Genomic DNA, 18782 nt, shown 5'->3' on the forward strand with positions numbered 1-18782 from the left:
AAATTGGATTTCTGATTTATACCACGAGTAGGCACATCCTGACAAATGCTTAAGATTATTAATATTGTCTTATTCATCATATGTAACACAGATTTACTGGCTTTTAATGACCAGCTTCTTATAATAAAATATATATTTACATGATGTTTGTGAACAAGTATCCTCATAGGAAAACCTGGTGTTTATTTTTACAGTAAAAGTCTCGACCCTACTGCACATGTTCCCTCCAGGAGAAAGTAAGTAAACATGGCTGATATTCATTAGATAAAGAACAAAAAAGAGTAAAAAATTCTTAAATAAACCCCACACTTCTCTTTGGCGTTCATTCTTCCTCGTTCCTTTGTCCAATTCTTGTCTCAGATACAATCAAAGTGATTAATATACAAGGAAAATCTCAGGGCAAATGTGATCAGCTGATAGCAGAGACTTGCTGAAGTCAGTGCTATTCAGACTTAAAACTTACATCAAGCTGTAGACTGGCCCTGGACAGATTATCTCCAGAGAGTCTCTGTTGAACAACATCATGCTTTTTGCTGTGCCTGGTGGTTTAGACTACAATTCTTTGAGAACAGAAAAATGCATACCTCAAAACGTGGCTGTTATTTCATCCTGAATGCTTTCTACAACTGTTGCCTCCTTTATCACTGCCAAAGCTTTACATGCTTTACATCTCTCACAAAACCAGGAGACAAACTTTAAAAAAAGGTCAGCCTGTACTTTAGGATAATTCTCCTTACCTTGTTATCCATGAAATATTTACTTTAAAAATATACCTACCTCATGTTATCAGTGCAAAAAGGTTTACATTTATTTGCATTACTTATACATACATTAAAGTATACTGATGGCATTCAAAAATAAAGAAAATCATGTAATACCTTTACTTTTACCTATGGATTTGGTGAAATGGTTCCATGAAGAAAGCATTTCCAGACAAAAAGAGAATAAAGAAGAGGAGAGAAACAACAGTAAGAGTCATGAGTATATGTAAATGCAATAGTATCTGAACATGAAGAGACAAAGTATAAGGTAAGTGTCTGGAGACAAATGGAGATGCAATCAGTGTCGTATTAGGGATTTAGTTTATTTTTTTCCAATTGTGTACATGCAGAGAAACACAGAAATAACCCATGCTTAGATAAGAAAGAGTGACACAAAAGTAACATGGACAATAGGTTAGGAGGAAAAAAAAAATCACTGATTTCGTTAGGTTGTAAAATTGTACTCTCAGCATTCCAGAAGCCAGGAGCAGGTGCTTTCTGCACATTTCCAATCAGCCATGCATTAATGTAAATGGACTCTTCAATGTGTACAATGTGACAAGCTGAGTATCTTCTTTGAGGAGCTATCTGAAGAGTGCTCTTGTGCTTCGTTTATCGTTTATAGAATCACCCATAATTGTATTTTCTGATAAATGCATTAAATTTTCTTAATCACCTTCTTATTTCTCTCACCTCTTCAGTTATTGTATTGCAAGAGGGGGAATTGAGGAGGCAGGAAGGACAAAAGCTTACGGAGCAAACAAAAAAAAATAAATTAATGAAATAAGAAAAGATGTGACTAAAACCATGTGTTTATTTGCAGCCAAAGACAGCTTTCAAGCATTTGCCCATCATTTGCAGTGATGGATTCAAAGCAGCTACAGAACAAGAAGAAACAATGAAAGCAGAGTGGAAAAGGAACAGAGCCCATACCTTGGTCGCCCATCATCAGGTGCGCCAGACCTTGAAGGGAAACAAGAGCACAGTCAGCAATAAACAAGGGAGCACGGGAAGGTGGTGTTGTCACAGTGACAAAAATGTTTTGTGACAGGCATCTGTTTCCTATGAGATGTCTGTATCACAGAGGGAAATCAAAGAGCATTTTTCAACCACTGGTTGGAATGCTTTGGGCTACGAGTAACAGAACTGCAATTCAACACTGGGTGCTGTTTTATTGTGTATTTCTTCTGTGCAGTAGTTGGGATGACAGAAAATAATAAAATGCTTTCAAATCCAACCAGTTCCTTTAATATTCCATCTGTCTTTATCGTATTTTGATTATATTGCTTTGAACACTTTGCTGGGAGGACTTCCTGTCCTCTACATGTGAAATGACGATAAAAACCTGGAGAAGTGTAAACCTGAAAAATGGGCTGGGTCTGATCTTTTTCCCCTCATAAAAATGAGCATTTCAGGTAATTAAATAAAATTTCTTCATCACACTGAAATGATAATGCAAGGGATGTCTCCTTATTTGTGTGAAATGTGACAGTAGAATGAATTTGTTCCAGAGAAGGCAAAGTATTACATATGTAATATAAAATACATAGCAATAAAGAAAATTTAAGTGACAGCTTCTGCAGGTATTTGATAAATCTGTGAGAAATAGATTTTGCTTTATATTTGTATTGTGAGATGAAATCCAATCATACCAGTATAGGTCTAGTGACATTTCAAAACAGACGTCCATAACAATAATCACTCAACCAGAGCCAAACTTCATTACTCTTTAACCAAAAATATTCAGGTTTTTTAATTCATTATAATAAAATGATGCTTACATTCTCACTGAGAATAATGTGATGTAGGGAGAACATTTTTCTAGAAATATGAAGGTTTTTCCACATTTTATGTCTGGTTTAAAAAATGGGCTTATTCTTGTTGAACTTTGCTGTTTTAGGATCCATTTTAGAAGCTACTAATTGCTCACATGTTAAATGTGCTCCTTTTCTCCAACAACTATAAAAAGTGATACATTATTTTCTTATTTGCAATTAATTAAAATTAATTCACACAAAGAAGGTGTGCAATATAATACCCTTCTTTTTATTGGAAAGCAGACTTCCTAGAGAGTTCCTGTGATTTCTAATTCACAAAGAAAATTCGGTGCACAAATGACTCACAGTACTTGGGGGGAGTTCAAAGAAGATACTCCTGACTGCAATCAGTCTGAAAGGATTCGTATCTTATCAGTTCCAAATCTCAACTGATGATACAAATAGACTACCAATGGTTTTGCTGAATGAGTGCTTTTTTAGATGCGTGGTTAAACTAAAGGGCCTGATGTGCCCCATCTCTTGTGCAATAGATTCTGTTTCCAAATACACCACCCTGCAGCTGGTGGGATTACCTGGGGCTGACAGCAACGTAAATGAAAGCTGAGTGTGATCTTGAAGGGATGCCTACATAAGCATTGCTTGGGAAACATCACACAGCTGGGCTGCAGTTTGCAGCTTCTGAAAGAGAGTAGAAATGTTTTCACATGCGTTCTTTCTCTGTAAGCATTGCTGCAAGAGAGGCACGCTGAATACACAAACCATAAAGATCTATGCTCAAGCTTCATTCTTTTAATGCTGAATGGCCTTGCTTGGATCCTTTGATGTGTGGTCTTCTGGAAGTGTGATTATTTAACTTGGCTTTTGGCTTTTAAGTTTTTGTGTTGGCAACTGTAGTAAGAGATCTCAGACTTTTGACTTGGCCTTAACTGTACTGGATAGAGGGAAGGTGAAATTAGTCAAACGTTACATCTTTTTCTTTAATAAAATTGTGACTTTTTAGCAGCTACTTTATATAACCTCTTTCAGCTTTTAGAAGGCGTGAAGCAAATCTCTCTCATGTCTCCTAGGGGAATGCAAAGAAGGTAAACTCTTACTAGCTTGCATTTAAATATGATCTTTATAGCTATAAGGACCTAAACAAAAGGCCCAGGAGATTACCACTGCTTGATTACCACTGCTGTTTTTGCTAAAATGATATGTGAGATTGGTCAGTTGTAAATACACGATTCTTATATAATTTGAAAAAAATGTAAATGGCAGAAGTGCCTCTTGAAAACATCATAGAAACCACTTGAATTTTAAGAGTCACTTACAGTGCTGTTCAGCTAAAAAAGGAAGTCAAGTGAATGTTAAAAAAATACACTGCTCAAACCAAACATCTATCAATTAAAAAATTTAGTACTAGTCCTCAAGACACTGTATTATGTTTGACTCTATGTTCCTTTATTTGTGAAGGAGTAAGGCTACTTATACTTAATTGCTAAAAGCACATAAAGATACTTACCTTATTTTATATTTTTGTAATCTCTGGATGAAGGATATGGAAGAGTGAAGAATTACTATGACTGCACCTGTGCGGTCCACAAAGTGGTTTAAAATGATACAGGTACATGTACCATGATAGCAATCTCTGATAGATTTTTTAAATGACAATCTGCTTGCAATAGAGAATACCGCAATGGATAGCCATGGAAAGTTCTAGCCTTAACTAGCCGTGTATGGGCGTACCGTACATTGAAAATACTAATTTGTGCACCATTACTTCATAAACGAAGTGATAAAAGCCTTTTCTTTGTGAATTAGGAATTCAAGATTTAGTAGGAATGCTTCATGTGTGATCCACCCCACCTTTATACCGAGCTTGGCTCTGAGAGGAGAGAATTAAGGGGCACAGAATGGGATAGTGGAAGCAGATATGAAGATAGGATATTTTCATAATTTGCTGTGTGAGTTCCATGCAGAGCACAGGCCAAAACAAAATTTAAACATGGTAAACCTTTGGTAAACACGTTCAACCCTAGCACAATTTTAGTAAAATTAATAAAACGTAGCCTTTTCATACCAGCAATATATACAAAATTAACTCCGTAAATAGTAAATCCTTCTGTTTTCTTATGTAGCCTAACTTTCAGAGATGCTCAGATATCACAGAGATCAAAGACAAAAAATGATAGCTTGGTTTCCAAATCGTGCTTTGGACAGACCATTCTATGATTCCATTCTTTACACATACATCCTTTGTAACTTTAATGTATGCATAAGTATCCAGACCTGTTTTGGAATAAATTTAAGGTTGCAGTTTTAAGAATTAGATTCAGGTAAAGTCTGGATTAACTGCTATCCAGGCTTTACCTTGTACTGCTGTGCATAAATGAATACATGAAATGAAACTGAACCTCCTTATCTAGTTACACTGATCCTAATTGACATTTGAGACTCATGTTGACATCAGTAAGAGTTTTATGGACAGATCAAGTATAAGATTAGGTACTTGTTTCTGGGTTTTTGTGTTTTTCAGTTAGAATTCCTGTCCCAGTGTTGTTGAATACATTTTTATATCACAATGAAAAGGAAATTGTATTGATATGTATGTGTGTGACAGCGCACACAATTAAAGCACCAGAATTGCTTAAATTTTATTTCTCCTATTGGTAACATAAATTTTAATGAAATGGCAAGGCATCGTGTATGTGCTAAATCTGAGCACCTCTCTTTGCCCTTGAATACAGTAGCACAGAGGAATGCAGTACCGATACTTCCAGGCTTTTTCAGAAAATTGCCACTGCGCTGGCAGGCAGTGGCCCACGGTGACTTGAATCCTGGATGAACTCAGGCCCCACAGTGGCTCACTACAGGACCCTGGGTCAGCGCTGTGCCAGGGCAGTGACTTTGCATTTGAGTTAGCTTGTAAAGTCCTTGATTCAAAAACAGTTTTACAAGTATTGGAAAAAATAAAATAAAAGTTATTGCTCAGTTTAGATAGATAAACTAATTTTTCAAATAGATAATCCAGTATGCAAAGATTCAGCCCAGAGAGACTTTTAAAAGCACTTGCACATAAAAAAGCACCTGCACCTTTTGGCTTATAGGGAAAAAGACAGTATTGTTTCCCAGCAATAACTGATCTGTGAAGCATATTCTGTACCTTTAAAACTATGATATATACGCACGCAACATGTTTTACCAGCTAATAGACTTACTTACCAATATTCAGGCTAGATGCCATTGTGCTTTAGTTTCCACTGCCCTGTGCCATACTTTCTTTAAAGGGACTTAATTACATACCAACATTATTATTAAAATCATATGCTGCTTCTTTCACAATGTCCAAAAAGGTAGAGTGCATTATGGTGAAAAGTGAGACAGAAAACCTTTTTCCCTAAATCTTTGTGTTGTAAAGGATATTACTGTAAGCAAGATTTGTAGTGTTAAAGAGAAAAGCGCTTTCCATTTTCCTAAGCAATTAAAAGATAAGTATTTAACATGCATTACGTTTTTATGAGGAGGATTTATGCTCCACACTAATGAAACAAATCATTTCTTGCAGTGTTTTTCATACAGAACATGAGAGGAAATCAGTGCTTCTGCACATTTCCCGAACGATTTTGAAGGGTGATATCAGCCATATGAGTATAAATCCCATTGTTTCAGTGGGAATATTCTGGAATTGCACCAATAAGGCCAAGATTAAAATGGAGCTTTGCTTGTGTTCTGTATGGAAAAAGAAATCACACTTATTTAATACGCTTGTATACCTTTATGGGTAAAAAATGCAACTTACCGTACTGAATGATATGCGTACTTTTATAACATTAAGCAGAAGGGAATAAAAACCACTAAACAGAAGGGAAAAACAAGAGCTTAGGAAAATAAGGTAGAAAGCACCCACCTTCCACATAGTTGTCTTCTGTAAGCACATAACAGGGAAGGAGAGAAAAGGAAAACATTCATTAAGCAGCATGCAGACTGGAACTTGCCATTGCATGTCTTCATCATGCAAGGCATCAAACACAACATGCAAGTGCTCCATTGCTACAATCCAGAGGGAAAAACAAAAGCACCGGGGAAGCAGTGTTTCCTCTATTTAACAAAATTTACGTGATATGAAATAAACCAACACTTTTTCCAAAGTGCAAAAATCGTACAGGATTTACTGCAGCTCTTTGTAAGTTTAATTATTATTAGTCATTAATCAGAGGATATTCCTGTAAGACTTTTATAACTATATAAAGCCATCAGTCATTTGTGATAGGGATTCTACTTTTCCATTCTGAATTTTCTTTAATGACCGGGATGAAATCGAGACTTTAAACAGATCCAACAAGATGACAAGTTTTAGAATATGCTGTGAAGATGTTACCACAGGCCGTGTGGCTGATCCTGCACTCCTTACTGGCGCACTCATGACTCTGGTCATTCGGTCAGATCTCTGAATCCAGTGTGGAAAAACTGTCACTTAAAACATGTGGAATAACTCAGAATTGTAGGATTATTTTCCACAGCATTTGTCAGCATCAGAAACTGGCACATCTTAAAAAATCTATCAATTCTCTGCCTGGTACAGCTAGCAAAGGCCACAGCAGTCTCAGATGTGGGTTCTGCCCCTGGATTAAAAAAGGTCTTTTGCCTAAGTAAAAGCTGCTATCAACAAGCAGTAATGTGGCCTTTTATCCCCAACCCAACAACAATATTGGACGCAGGAAAGAAGGTTCCCCCAAAGCGCTAGTGTCCTAGTAGTACTCATGTAAGTCTCTACAGTCCTCAGCCCATCCACTAAGCAGGTGATTTTGAGGGAGTATGTCTCTGTTGCCCATTATGATTTTTACTGAGGAGAGGATAGGACAGAGTACAAAGATATCTCAGGGGGGAGAGAAAATGGGAAGGGTAAAATAACAAAGGAAAAACAACACAGAAGTCAAGGAGACGGACTGTGCAAAACCAACAAAGAAACAAGGAAAGGTGACAACATCGCAGTCTGACTGCTTGGGAGATCTCTTCCTGCTGTCTGTGCTGTCTCCACCAACACTGCCTTAGGAGCAAGCACTCAGAGGCAATTGGAAAATGAAGCCCAGTTCAGTTATTAAAGGTCAGTTCTCATGGAGTCTTCCTATAGGAAAATAGCTTTTCATGTGACTTTTAAGAAATGTGATCTAAACTAATTTGGATATATTGTAAACCAGGAGTCAGTAAAACGAGGTACACAGAACTGGGCTCAGTGGTATCTCTTAGGCATAGAGATTTCCTGCCAGAATGTGTCACTTTCAGAATGAAAAGCCTTTGTAAGTTAATGCCACAAAACACTGAAAAATTTCATCATAACTAGACATTATTCCAATAAATAATTTGAAAAATTTACCACTTTAAAAATAATGACTACTATAAACACTGAATACTAAGGGCTTAAGTCTTTCAGGTTTTAGTTTTTATACTCATAGGTCAGACCAGGTAAAGTTATTTGGCTTAAGACATTATAAATCACCTTTTCCATGCACACACTCTAAATTTAGACTTCTAAAATCTCACTGCCTGAAATTGTAGTTTGTTATGAACCTGCAAAGGGTACATACTGTTTCAATGCATTTAGGAAAGCAAGAGGCTGAAAAGAAAAAAAAAATATGAAAAGCAGTATGCCTGTTGTGACTAAATACCTGAAGATCAACAAATCCAATAAAGTTCACTGGGAAAATGAAAAACACCCAATTTCACAAGATAAAGATATTATGTTCTATATGCAGCGTAAACTACAGTGATATTTGGTCTATTAGCAATAGCTACTTACAGCTAAACTTTTCTGGAAGAGCCTTCTTCCTTCAATTGCATATAGTAATTTCCTTCCTTTAAGTACAAAACTCTCCTAACTTAATGAAAAAAAAATTAGTTATTTCAATTGTAGGATAATTTCAGGCTCCTACATCTATTCCTGGTTACTGCAGTGTTGGGATATTGTAATACCAATGCTGCAATGACATCTTTTTTGGTGGCCATATTTAGCTTAAAACATGATTACTTAAAAACAACACGTGAACTTGCTAAAAGGCCAGTTCTGTTGCTCATGATGTCAGTCAAAGGGGGAGTTCTGAAAATGACATCACAGGCAGCATCAGACGGTTAAACTCATCTAGTTACAGGGTTTAGCATATTTTGTTTTATATCATGGGCCCTGTTGTTAGTAGTGAGTGGTGTGTGGTTTTTGATGACTCTATCACCAGAAAGATTTACATTAGCTGAGTGGCTTCCCCTAAATGGCTGATTGATCAAACTTTTAAGTGATAGTAAATTATATTGTCAAAACATTTTGAATTAAACAAATTCAGTGTTGAATTCCTGTTCTGTGGACAAAACAGTGTATATAGCCAAACCCCTATACATTGGTAAACAACAATGAAAACTCATTCCTCCACATGTTTTTGTCATGGTAAGTTAAGCCATCTTAAACAGTTTTGCAATCTAAGAAAAAAATTAGTTCAGCTTCTTTACAGTACTTTACAAGGTTTTTACGTTAGATTAGCATTGAGTACTATTAATTATCTAAGGTGGGTTTTTTGTGATGGCTGATATATTTCCATATCACTAACACTTTGCTTGACTTTCCCGATACCCATTTTCTTGGCATGGCCTATTCTTCTAAGCAGACACTAAGAAGCACCCAAATTCTAACTTTGTTTTTTATTCATTTTGCTTACTCCAGTCACTCTTAATAAAAAACCAAAAAGGAGAAACTCTTTGAAAGCCATGTATACTACCAGTATCTTAATTTTGCAATTCAGAGGGAATAAAATCTTCCTCATTTAAATCAGGAGTAACTGTATTTATGTCATTACGGTTGCACTGGTGTAAAATTTATGTACCAGGAAGAGAGTAGAGCCGAATCATACATTTCTGTCACTGCTGATAATTTAGCCACTTATAGTCTGAATTTATCCACGTTTACATCCACCCACCCTGGAGGACCTTATTGTCTACTGAGTAGCTCTGTTGGCACCACTGGAACCAGAAGCTTTCAAGACCCAAAGAGCCATCTCCTAGCTGCTGTGGGCATTGGCACAGAATGGTTCTTAGCCTTTTCCACACCAGCTGATTGTACCAATGGTTTTCACCAAGGCGCAGCCCAGGTATGAGACAAGGGGCTAAAAGGGACTCTCAATACTACAGCGAAGGTGCAGAACAGCCTTACAGTCTCCACTAGCGACAGCATGACTGCCCAGACAGCTAACGTTCTCTTCAGCACTCTGACTTCTAGTAGATGTGAAAAGTCTGCTGTGTTGATGTTGCACCGAGCTGCTCACTTGAAGAATTACATGGGTCTTCATCCACTCCAAATGCTTATTTCCTAGACCTTCCCCCACTCCCACCAATGATACTAAATTGCACGGCTAATTCCTGTATTTACAGCCTAATTCCTTTGGCCAAATTGTGCTCTCAGCACTACTGGTGTAATCTCTTGGCTGCACATATCAAGCCAAATATTCAGTTGATTTAAATCTGGTGTGACACAGTTGAAATCAGTAGAACTATACAACTTACACAGGCTGTGAATCTGGCTTATTATCTTCAGATGAATTATCTCAGGCTGTCCCCACTGACCTGAGAGCAGAATCTGCTCTGCATTTTTTGCAGCAAAACCCATTCCATTTTAGCATATTACTATGATTCAGTGACATAATAATGGGAACCATATTTTAAGAATCATTTTAATATTTGGTGATGCTTCATGGAAACCGTGACTTTTTTAAAAAAGAAGTGACTGTTTATATGTTTTGTGATTATTTCTGCTATTACATTTTTTTTCCTTCTGCTAGAATATTTACATCTTAGCCACACACAGAGCACAATATTTGTCCTGAAAATTACATAAGAACAGTATTTTCATGATAAACAGCCTAAATGGTACTGTAGTATTTTGAAGTTACAGACGTACCATTCTAGAAATAACATAGTAAGAAATAGCATATGAGAAGTGGCATTTTAATAGGGTTTTTTTCCCTCATCAAAACTATAGTTCAAAATCACATTTTGCAAAAATGAAGGGTATAATATACCACAGGTATAGTTTATGAAATTTCATAAGATAGTCAGTAGTACAAGTGGTGGGGAAGTAGCTTGAAATAAAGCTTATTTTATGCAGGTGAATTGCAATAAAAACAATGGCTAGAAATTGTTTTAAAGATTTTAAGTTTGTTTTCTCAAAGAATAATGCATAGGTATGTGTCTCTATAAATTTATCTACTTAAAAATACTAAACTGGAGAATGTCATTTCAAGAGGCAGTTTCTTCTATGGGACTGCACCCAGCATCTCTTGGATAGTGTAACTTAGCCTGTCCCATCAGTTTCTCAAATTATCAGAGAAATTGTTTTATTTAACAGGTGATTCAAAAGAAAATACTTGGAAAGTATATGAAAAGACGAGGTATATTATAAAGTATGTCATAAAGCATGAACCGTCATAGTCTCAATAATGATCAACTAAAGCAATGCACTGAAGATCTGTGGCTATTAGCATTGGTCTTCTCAAGTGCTGTGTATCTGACAAATTCCATTAGGACTATTTGCATTTTTTTTGAAATGTACTTTTGAAAACCACTGTAAATATTGACTGTAATTATTAACTGTAATTATGAATAATTAGAAATGTATTATAAAGATACCTAGTATAGAACTCTGACTCTGTTGCAGACTTCTGCTTGAATATTGAGCAAATAGAGAAGCAGCAATTCCCACCACTGGGCTTCATAGAACAAGATTTAGGATTCATCTGCAAAATCTGCAAATCCACTAGAACCTAGGGAAGAGTGCCCAGGAGTTCCTATGTTTCCACATGGCCCCATTAGGTCTGAAGTCAACGTACAGAGGATTTTCCAGTGCAGCGGGTTGAAATATAATATAATATAAAAGGGACTCTATTGATTTTTTTGGACGGATGGTCTGTCTTGACCAAAAATAAGGACGAGGCTTTCTGCCAAATGAGGATCATTAGGGCACAATTAGATGTTTCTGCCAGTTTTGTACAAGACAAAGCCATCAGCCCAAATTCAGTACACCTCTGTAAATTCTACTAACATCCATGAATTTACTCTAGGTGAGGCCACTTTTTCTAGACAGTGCTGCGTATCCCAAGTGCATTGAGAATGAAATAATGACCAGATCATTTTAGTTAAGTTACTGTAGATGAGCTCCTAGTGTGAAGCAGCAACTAAGGGGGGTAGTGCAAGCCTTAAATGCACAAGCAAAGAAATAACAAACAGAAATAGAAAATGGCATTACTTTTTGTGGCATAACTAAAACCATTACTGTGTTTCGTTCCAGTGCTCATAAATTTAAAAGGAAGTAAAAAGTGAAAGAAGTTTCAGAAAAAAAAAACATTTTCCACAGTCATTCATGGTATTAAAAACCTAAGAAAACTAAGCAATAATGTCTTAGAATGAAAGCCTTAAGTTGCTCAACCTACTGTATCAAAGATGAGAATAAGAGCTGTCTTGAACCCAGTCTGTAACTATCTATGTCAGGAGAAAGATTCTTAATACCTGGAAGCCCTTTCGACCGCAAACAGACAAATGCTGGGATCGAGAGTCAGAAAAGTTCAAACTGAAAGTAAGATGAAAATTTTCAATAAAGATAAAATAATCACGGGGAATACTGGGAAATTCTTCCCTGAAGTCTTAAGACAGAGCCTTTGTCTAACTGAAACTGTGTATCAATCATTGCTTTTGGGCTGCATTGTAGGAATCACTGGAAGAAATGCTGCCTTTTGCCATTTCGGAGGTCAGGTTAACATTTTCATAGCAGTATATTCTGGCCATGTATTAATCTATGAATTTTCTCTAGCCAAATGAGAACAGAAACCAAGCACAAACAGGAGCAAATACTTTGACACCCTGTTAAACAAAAAAATGTTTAAATAAATTGTTTTCTCAGAACCAATCTCTGCATCAATTGCATAAAGAGCTCACTGAGAAATGTTTCCCATGAAGAATTCAAATATAATGGGTGAAAAAAAATTATTCAGACAAATCATTACTATTGTTCCCAATGGGAAAATACCCCCACCCCTAATTTACTTCTACACCCTGTAATATTTTCTAATTCCCTCTCCAGTTGCTGCAGATGACAAACAGAATCAAAATCTGGACATAATTAAATCAATAATCTTTCTGAGGCAACAATTTTTTGTGGTGTTTGATTTCTATGCAGCTTTATCACTTTTCTATCATTTATCGTCACAAGTGTATAAAACGTGAAATCACTCAACACTGCTTTAGTTTAATGCTATTAATCTACGATTATTTTATTGTTACACATTTTTAGATATTGCACATCTGAATAGACTTGTGCTTCTTTGGAGCCACAGTAGTTAACAAATAAGCACATCTTTGATACTGATACCTCCTTTTTTTCAACTACTTCCCAGAACTGACATTTTTTGAAAGTTACTTGTCCTCTTCTTTTAGTAATTTTTACCATACTTCTAAATAAACTTGGACTGACTCAGGGGAGAGATCATGATGTAGATATTAAAATGACTGCTTTTTAATTATATTACAATCCCAAGAAATTTGACTTTGGCCTTATTTTGCCACCTCATTAAATTTAATTATTTTTCTCCAAAATGGGCCTGGCTAGTCTCAGATGAACTAAACTTCAGACCTGCTTGTGAGATGTCAATGCTTTAAAGAAGTTTTCATCAGTCAATGGGACAAGTGTTCTTGCATCTGTGTCATGGCTGCAGTAACCACAACCAGGAATCAAAGGTGGAATCAAAGGTTTTTCAATAATTGAATTTAGTAATATTAATAACCCAGATAATGAAAGGAGAAATAAGTCATTTGCATAAGCAAAGGCGACTCAAAGAACCATGCTCCCTCCTCACTGTTTTAATTTCCATGTATAACCAGAAAATGAAACACAATGTAAATCTATGTATTTCACTCAGTAACCAGATATTCTTTAAGAACTGCTGCTCTTTTCCATTTAGCCTCTGGGGATATTTCTCTGGATTGGAAACATTTGATTTCCATTGAAAATCTCTGGGATTCATGCACTTTGATTTGTGTTTAGACATCTTCCTTGTAATTGCTAGAGGTCTTATTTCCTACCACAGAGAATGCATAGACTAACTAGAATTAAGGACTGACCATATATGGTCTGCTTTACATGGCCTGTGCATCTTACCATAATGCCTCTTTTCTTCCTAGTACTATTATTATTCCTCTGGATTTTCTCCAATTTAGCCCTGCTGGGTACATGGCAGGAAAATATATTTTCAGGATATTCCTATCAAAACCTTTCATACACAATTAACTATTCTGGCTGGCAGAGAGTAATGGCAAGAACAGACTATGTTCTATAAAAGCGATGCATGGCGAGACAGGTATTTCTATTTTAAGAATATCTGTTTTGAAATTAAATTGAAAAATTCATAAAATAACTTATTTCAACAACTTCTTTAAGAAACAGATGTGAAATGAGGAATAAAGATTTTTCAGAATTTTTCATGCTTGTTTTGGTGTACATGAGAATATAAACTAGCCCACTAAATCTGATTCCTTGTTGTGCTGTGCTTTATGTAGTCAATTATGTCTATACAAGAGGCTGCAAAATCAGGCCCCAGTTACTATCAGAAGAAATCAAATCCCTGCCCAATCATCCTTTCAGCAAAACTGGTCTGTTAGACCCATTAATACAATAGGATTAGCTGAGCTGACAGTGAGTAAAAATACTGTGCGGTGGTTGAACGGCAGAAGTAATTTTCCAACTGGATGGCAGCTTTAGAGAGGTGATGATCCCCTGGATAACAAGAGCAGGAGACTCAAAGGAGGAGAGGTCACATTTTTTGTCCATGAGAAGGGTATTGTTTTTTTAGACAACACTTCCTAAAAATTTTCTGCTGGTTTTGTATTGTATGGTGAACTGGCAGCTATCTACACTTTCACAATCTCTACCGTGTAAATATAATATTTATCCTTTGTATTACTTACGAAAGGGTGATGACATATGACTGCATATTCTGCCCATCTGAGATACTCACTCAGGCTCTGACTCTGTAGTTGGATATTTGTGTCTCCCAGACTAGTACAACACCAAAATTAACAGGACTAGCCATATTTTTGTATTCACACTCTGTCTTTATACTAAAGTGAGGAATGTACAGTGATGCTATGACTAACACAGGCGGCTGAAGACAATTTGGTATGAAGTGCTCTTCAGAGTTAGCAGCTAAAAATGTAGAAGACACTCTGTACACAATTAAATATAAAGTAACAATATTCAAAATCACTTTGTTGTATAGTTATTTAGCTAGTCATCATAAAATTTTTTTGGCTACTACTGAGGTTCATTTTGTGGATGTGAACTGAGCTAAATCTGCCTTTGGAAGATTCGAGAATGGTACAGAACAAACTTTCTGCTCGTTTAAATGGGAAATTCCTCTGAAGTGAGTGGAGCTGTACTCTGGAAGTCAGCATGCTGTAACCGAGTGTTTAATTTGACACCAAATTAAAATTTAATCGCAGCTATCTGTGACTGTAAGTGAACAAAATAGATGTCTTTATATTTTTTAAAATAACTTAATTTTCTCCTTTACTAGTTTAAAATCATTTCAGTGCTAATGCTGAATGTTATTCTGATTAATTAGTAGTTACAGATAATGACAATGAAACTAATTACATGAAATTTTACAATTAAAAAAACAGCTTTCCTGCACTTAAAAACTGGTCATTCTTAGCTAAAGTAAAAATTGGTATATTTTTTTCATTTTCTCTGTAGATTTTACAGGAACTGAGCAACATTATTTTCTTTTGTAGCCACGTGAATACCCGGACTGAGCTCCCATGTGTACAGAGTACTTCCACACATTGCAATCAGGAAACTAATGCTTTAGAACAATTCTTGATTTTCATTAATCACTTTGATTGTCTGTATATTATGGTTAGCTACATTAACTTTTCATCTATGACTTTTCCTATCTCAGAACTGCACAATTAAAATTTCTAGTAGTAGTAAATGTTTCAAGACAGTCACATTTTGGGGACGTCTATAAAATGAACCCAAACCAAGTTAAAGCTAGTTCTTCTCTTCCTAACAGTTTAATCACAGAATCACAGAACGGTTAGGGTAGAAAAGACCTCTGGAGGCCATCTGCTCCAACCTCCCTGCGCAAAACAGGGCCACCTACAGCTGATTGCCCAGGACTCTGTCCAGATGGCTTTTGAATATCTGCAATGTTGGAGACTCCACAACCTCTCTGGGCAAGCTGTGCCAGTGCTCGGTCACCCTTACAGTAAAAAAGTGTTTCCTGATGTTCAGACAGCACCTCCTGTGCTTCAGTCTGTGCCCATTGCCTCTGGTCTTGTGACTGGGAACCACTGAAGAGAGCCTGGTTCCATTCTCTACGCACCCTCACTTCAGGTAATTCATACATATTAACATGACCCGCCCTGAGCCTTCTCTTTTCCAGGCTTAACAGTTCCAGATGTCTCAGCTGGGACTCTCATAGGAGAGTCCCTTCGTCAGCTTTGTAGCCCTTGGTAGGACTCTCTCCAGTATGTCCATTGGTTCTCTTGCACTGAGGAGCCCAGAACTGGACACAGTACTCCAGATGTGGCCTCACCAGTGCTGAGTAGAGGGGAAATATCTATCATCTCCCTCAACCTGCTGGCAATGCTTTGCCTAATGCAGTCCAGGATACCATTAGACCCCTTTGCCCCAATGACATATTGTTGGCTCATGGTCAACCTGGTGTCCCCCAGGACCCTTAGGTCCTTTTCTGCAAAGCTGCTTTACAGCTGGGTGTCCCCCAGCATATATGGGTGCATGGGGTTGTTCCTCCGCAGGTGCAGGACTTTGCACTTCTCCATGTTGAACTTCATAAGGTTCTTGTCAGCCCATTTCTCCAGCCTGTCAAGGTCCCTCTGGATGGCAGCATGGCTTTCTGGTGTATCAGCCAATCCTCCCAGTTTGAGGGTTCTCTTCCTTACTGAGGTATACTCTTCCCCATCATCCAGATCATTAATGAATATGTTAAATAGGATCAGACCCAGTCTTGACCCCTGAAGTACACAGCTAGTCACTGGCTTCCAAGTAGACTTTGTGCCACTGATCATCACCCTCTGGGTCTGCCATTCAGACAGTTTTCAAGCTGTCTCAGTCTGCTCATCCAGCCCATACATCAGCAGCTTCTCTATGAGGGTCTTATGGGATCAAACATTATCAAGAGTGGTCACGCAATGACATCTGACAGCTCTTTCAGTGTTTGTGGGTGCATTCGATCAGGCCCCATGGACTTATGTACGCCCAGTTTGCTTAACCATTCCCTAACTGGATCCTCTTCCGCCAAGGGTACATCTTCCTTGTTCCAGCCTTTGCTCTTTGTCTCTGGGACCTAGGATTCCTGAAGGCTGGTCCTTCTAGTAAAGGTTGAAGCAAAGAAGGCATTCAGTACTTTGGCCTTTTCCATATCCTGTGTCACGAGATCCCCTGTCCTGTTGACAACAGGTCCATATTTTCCCTCGACTTTCTTTTGTCAGTAATGTACTTATAGTGGCCTTTCTTGTTGTCTTTGGCATCCCTGGACAGATAAAATTCCATCTGTGCTTTGGCTTTCCTAACTTCATTCCTGGATGTTCGGATATCCCTCTCAGGCTACCTGTCGTTGCTTCCACCCTTTGTATGCTTCCTTTTTGTGTTTGGGTTTGGATAGCAGCTCTTTGTTCATCCATGCAGGCCTCCTGGCATTTTTGCCTGATTTCTTGTTTGCAGGGATGGAACTCTCTTGTGCTTGGAGGAGGTGATCCATAAATATTAATCAGCTTTCTTGGACCCTCTTTTCTCCAGGGCCTTATCCCATGGGACTCTTCTGAGCAGATCTTTGAAGAGGCCAAAGTCAGCTCTCCTGAAGGAAACCCTTCTCACCCTCCTCCATGCCTTCAGGATCCTGAACTCCACCATGGTCACTGCAGCCAAGGCTGCCCTTGAGCTTCACAACCTCAGTGAGCACCTCCTTCTTGGGGTATGAGGTCCAGCAGAGTACCTCTCCTCATTGGCTTTACTACCATTTGGAGAAGGAAGTTATCACCAATGCACTCCAGGAGCCTCGTGGATTGCTTATAGCCTGCTATGTTATCCCTCCAGCAGACATCTGGGTGGTTGAAGTCCCCCATGAGGACAATGGCCAGTGAATGTGAAGCTCCTCATATCTGTTTATAAAGGGCCTCATCCACTTGTTCTTCCTGGTCAGGTGGACTATAGAAAACACCCACTATAATGTCACTTTTGACAGTTCTTGAAGTCTTCCTTATAACCTTTGTTCCTTTTTGAAAGAAATTACTTGGATATACATTCTGATGATAACCTTCACTCATTTTCCATTTTTTTCTAAACCTACATTACCTTCAGTATAGGCCATGTGGAGATTATTTTTTATATCATTATGCTGTGATGTCATTAATCTATCATAATACATCAGCACAATAGCATGCTGCCCATGAAAAAGTGGTAAAGCATCTTTCCTATTGTCAGCTCTCCTACAGCTGGTAAATTGGTTAGAATGACAAAGACGCTGGCACCAAGAAAAATCAACATAGAATTCTTTAGTGAAGAACTATTTCTGGGCTAAAACTTTATTGGAACCAATTATAATAATTCCACACAAAAAGTTGTCTCTGCGGTATATTGCCCTGTAGTACATATTAAGGGTACAGTAGGGAATATTGTAATGACCTTTCATGGGACTGAGTCAAATAGAAGTTTAGAAGGAAATTAATAAGAACATCTAAATGTAGAGCTACAGAAGAAAATATCTGAGGATACATAAATATTATTATTTGAGTAATATGAAAAAATATATCCATTAATTGTGTTCTGAATGTATTTCTTAGATTGCCTTCTTTTGAGATTACATCTTAAGCATGATATAGAATGGAATTTCTTATATTATTAAAACAAAATTTTAATAATATATGGACTAAGCAAACTGTCCTATAGGGGAAATCCTTCTCCATAAATTAAATCCCAATAGATTTATTGGGATAATAGAAATCTTGTTTGATTGTTGGCCCATTATTAAAATGAGCACTCAAATCACCTGCTTCCTAATTTTTATTCATGAAGAGGAGGAATAATTCTGAGGTTCCCAAAGTGGAAAAACTCCTACATCTAAACCATAATTAAAATTTCTCCCTGGCAGAGTATTTACGCCATTAGGCAATTCACAGAATTATAGTCATGAAAGCAAGGATCGTGTATCATATA

At 37.3% G+C, this 18782-nt stretch overlaps 1 protein-coding gene across 23 annotated transcripts in view; it reads right to left on the reverse strand.

The window, feature by feature from the left end:
* Nucleotides 1-18782, reverse strand: part of NRXN1 (neurexin 1) — a 728940-nt gene that overhangs the window by 650395 nt on the left and 59763 nt on the right. For 9 of the 23 annotated variants that reach the window (XM_074168420.1, XM_074168421.1, XM_074168415.1 and 6 more), the window contains exons 2-4: nt 6429-6446; nt 1695-1724; nt 879-890 (exon numbers count right to left, since the gene is read on the reverse strand). The exons of 8 other annotated variants lie outside the window; for them this stretch is intronic. In XM_074168420.1, the coding sequence (XP_074024521.1) occupies nt 879-890; nt 1695-1724; nt 6429-6446 (60 nt within the window). Of the gene's footprint in view, nt 1-878; nt 891-1694; nt 1727-6428; nt 6447-18782 lie in introns of all 23 variants that reach the window. 6 more of the 23 variants (XM_074168423.1, XM_074168414.1, XM_074168419.1 and 3 more) reach the window with 4 other exon arrangements.

Source organism: Numenius arquata, chromosome 2 (assembly GCF_964106895.1).
Source record: "Numenius arquata chromosome 2, bNumArq3.hap1.1, whole genome shotgun sequence".
Classification (NCBI taxonomy): Eukaryota; Metazoa; Chordata; class Aves; order Charadriiformes; family Scolopacidae; genus Numenius; species Numenius arquata.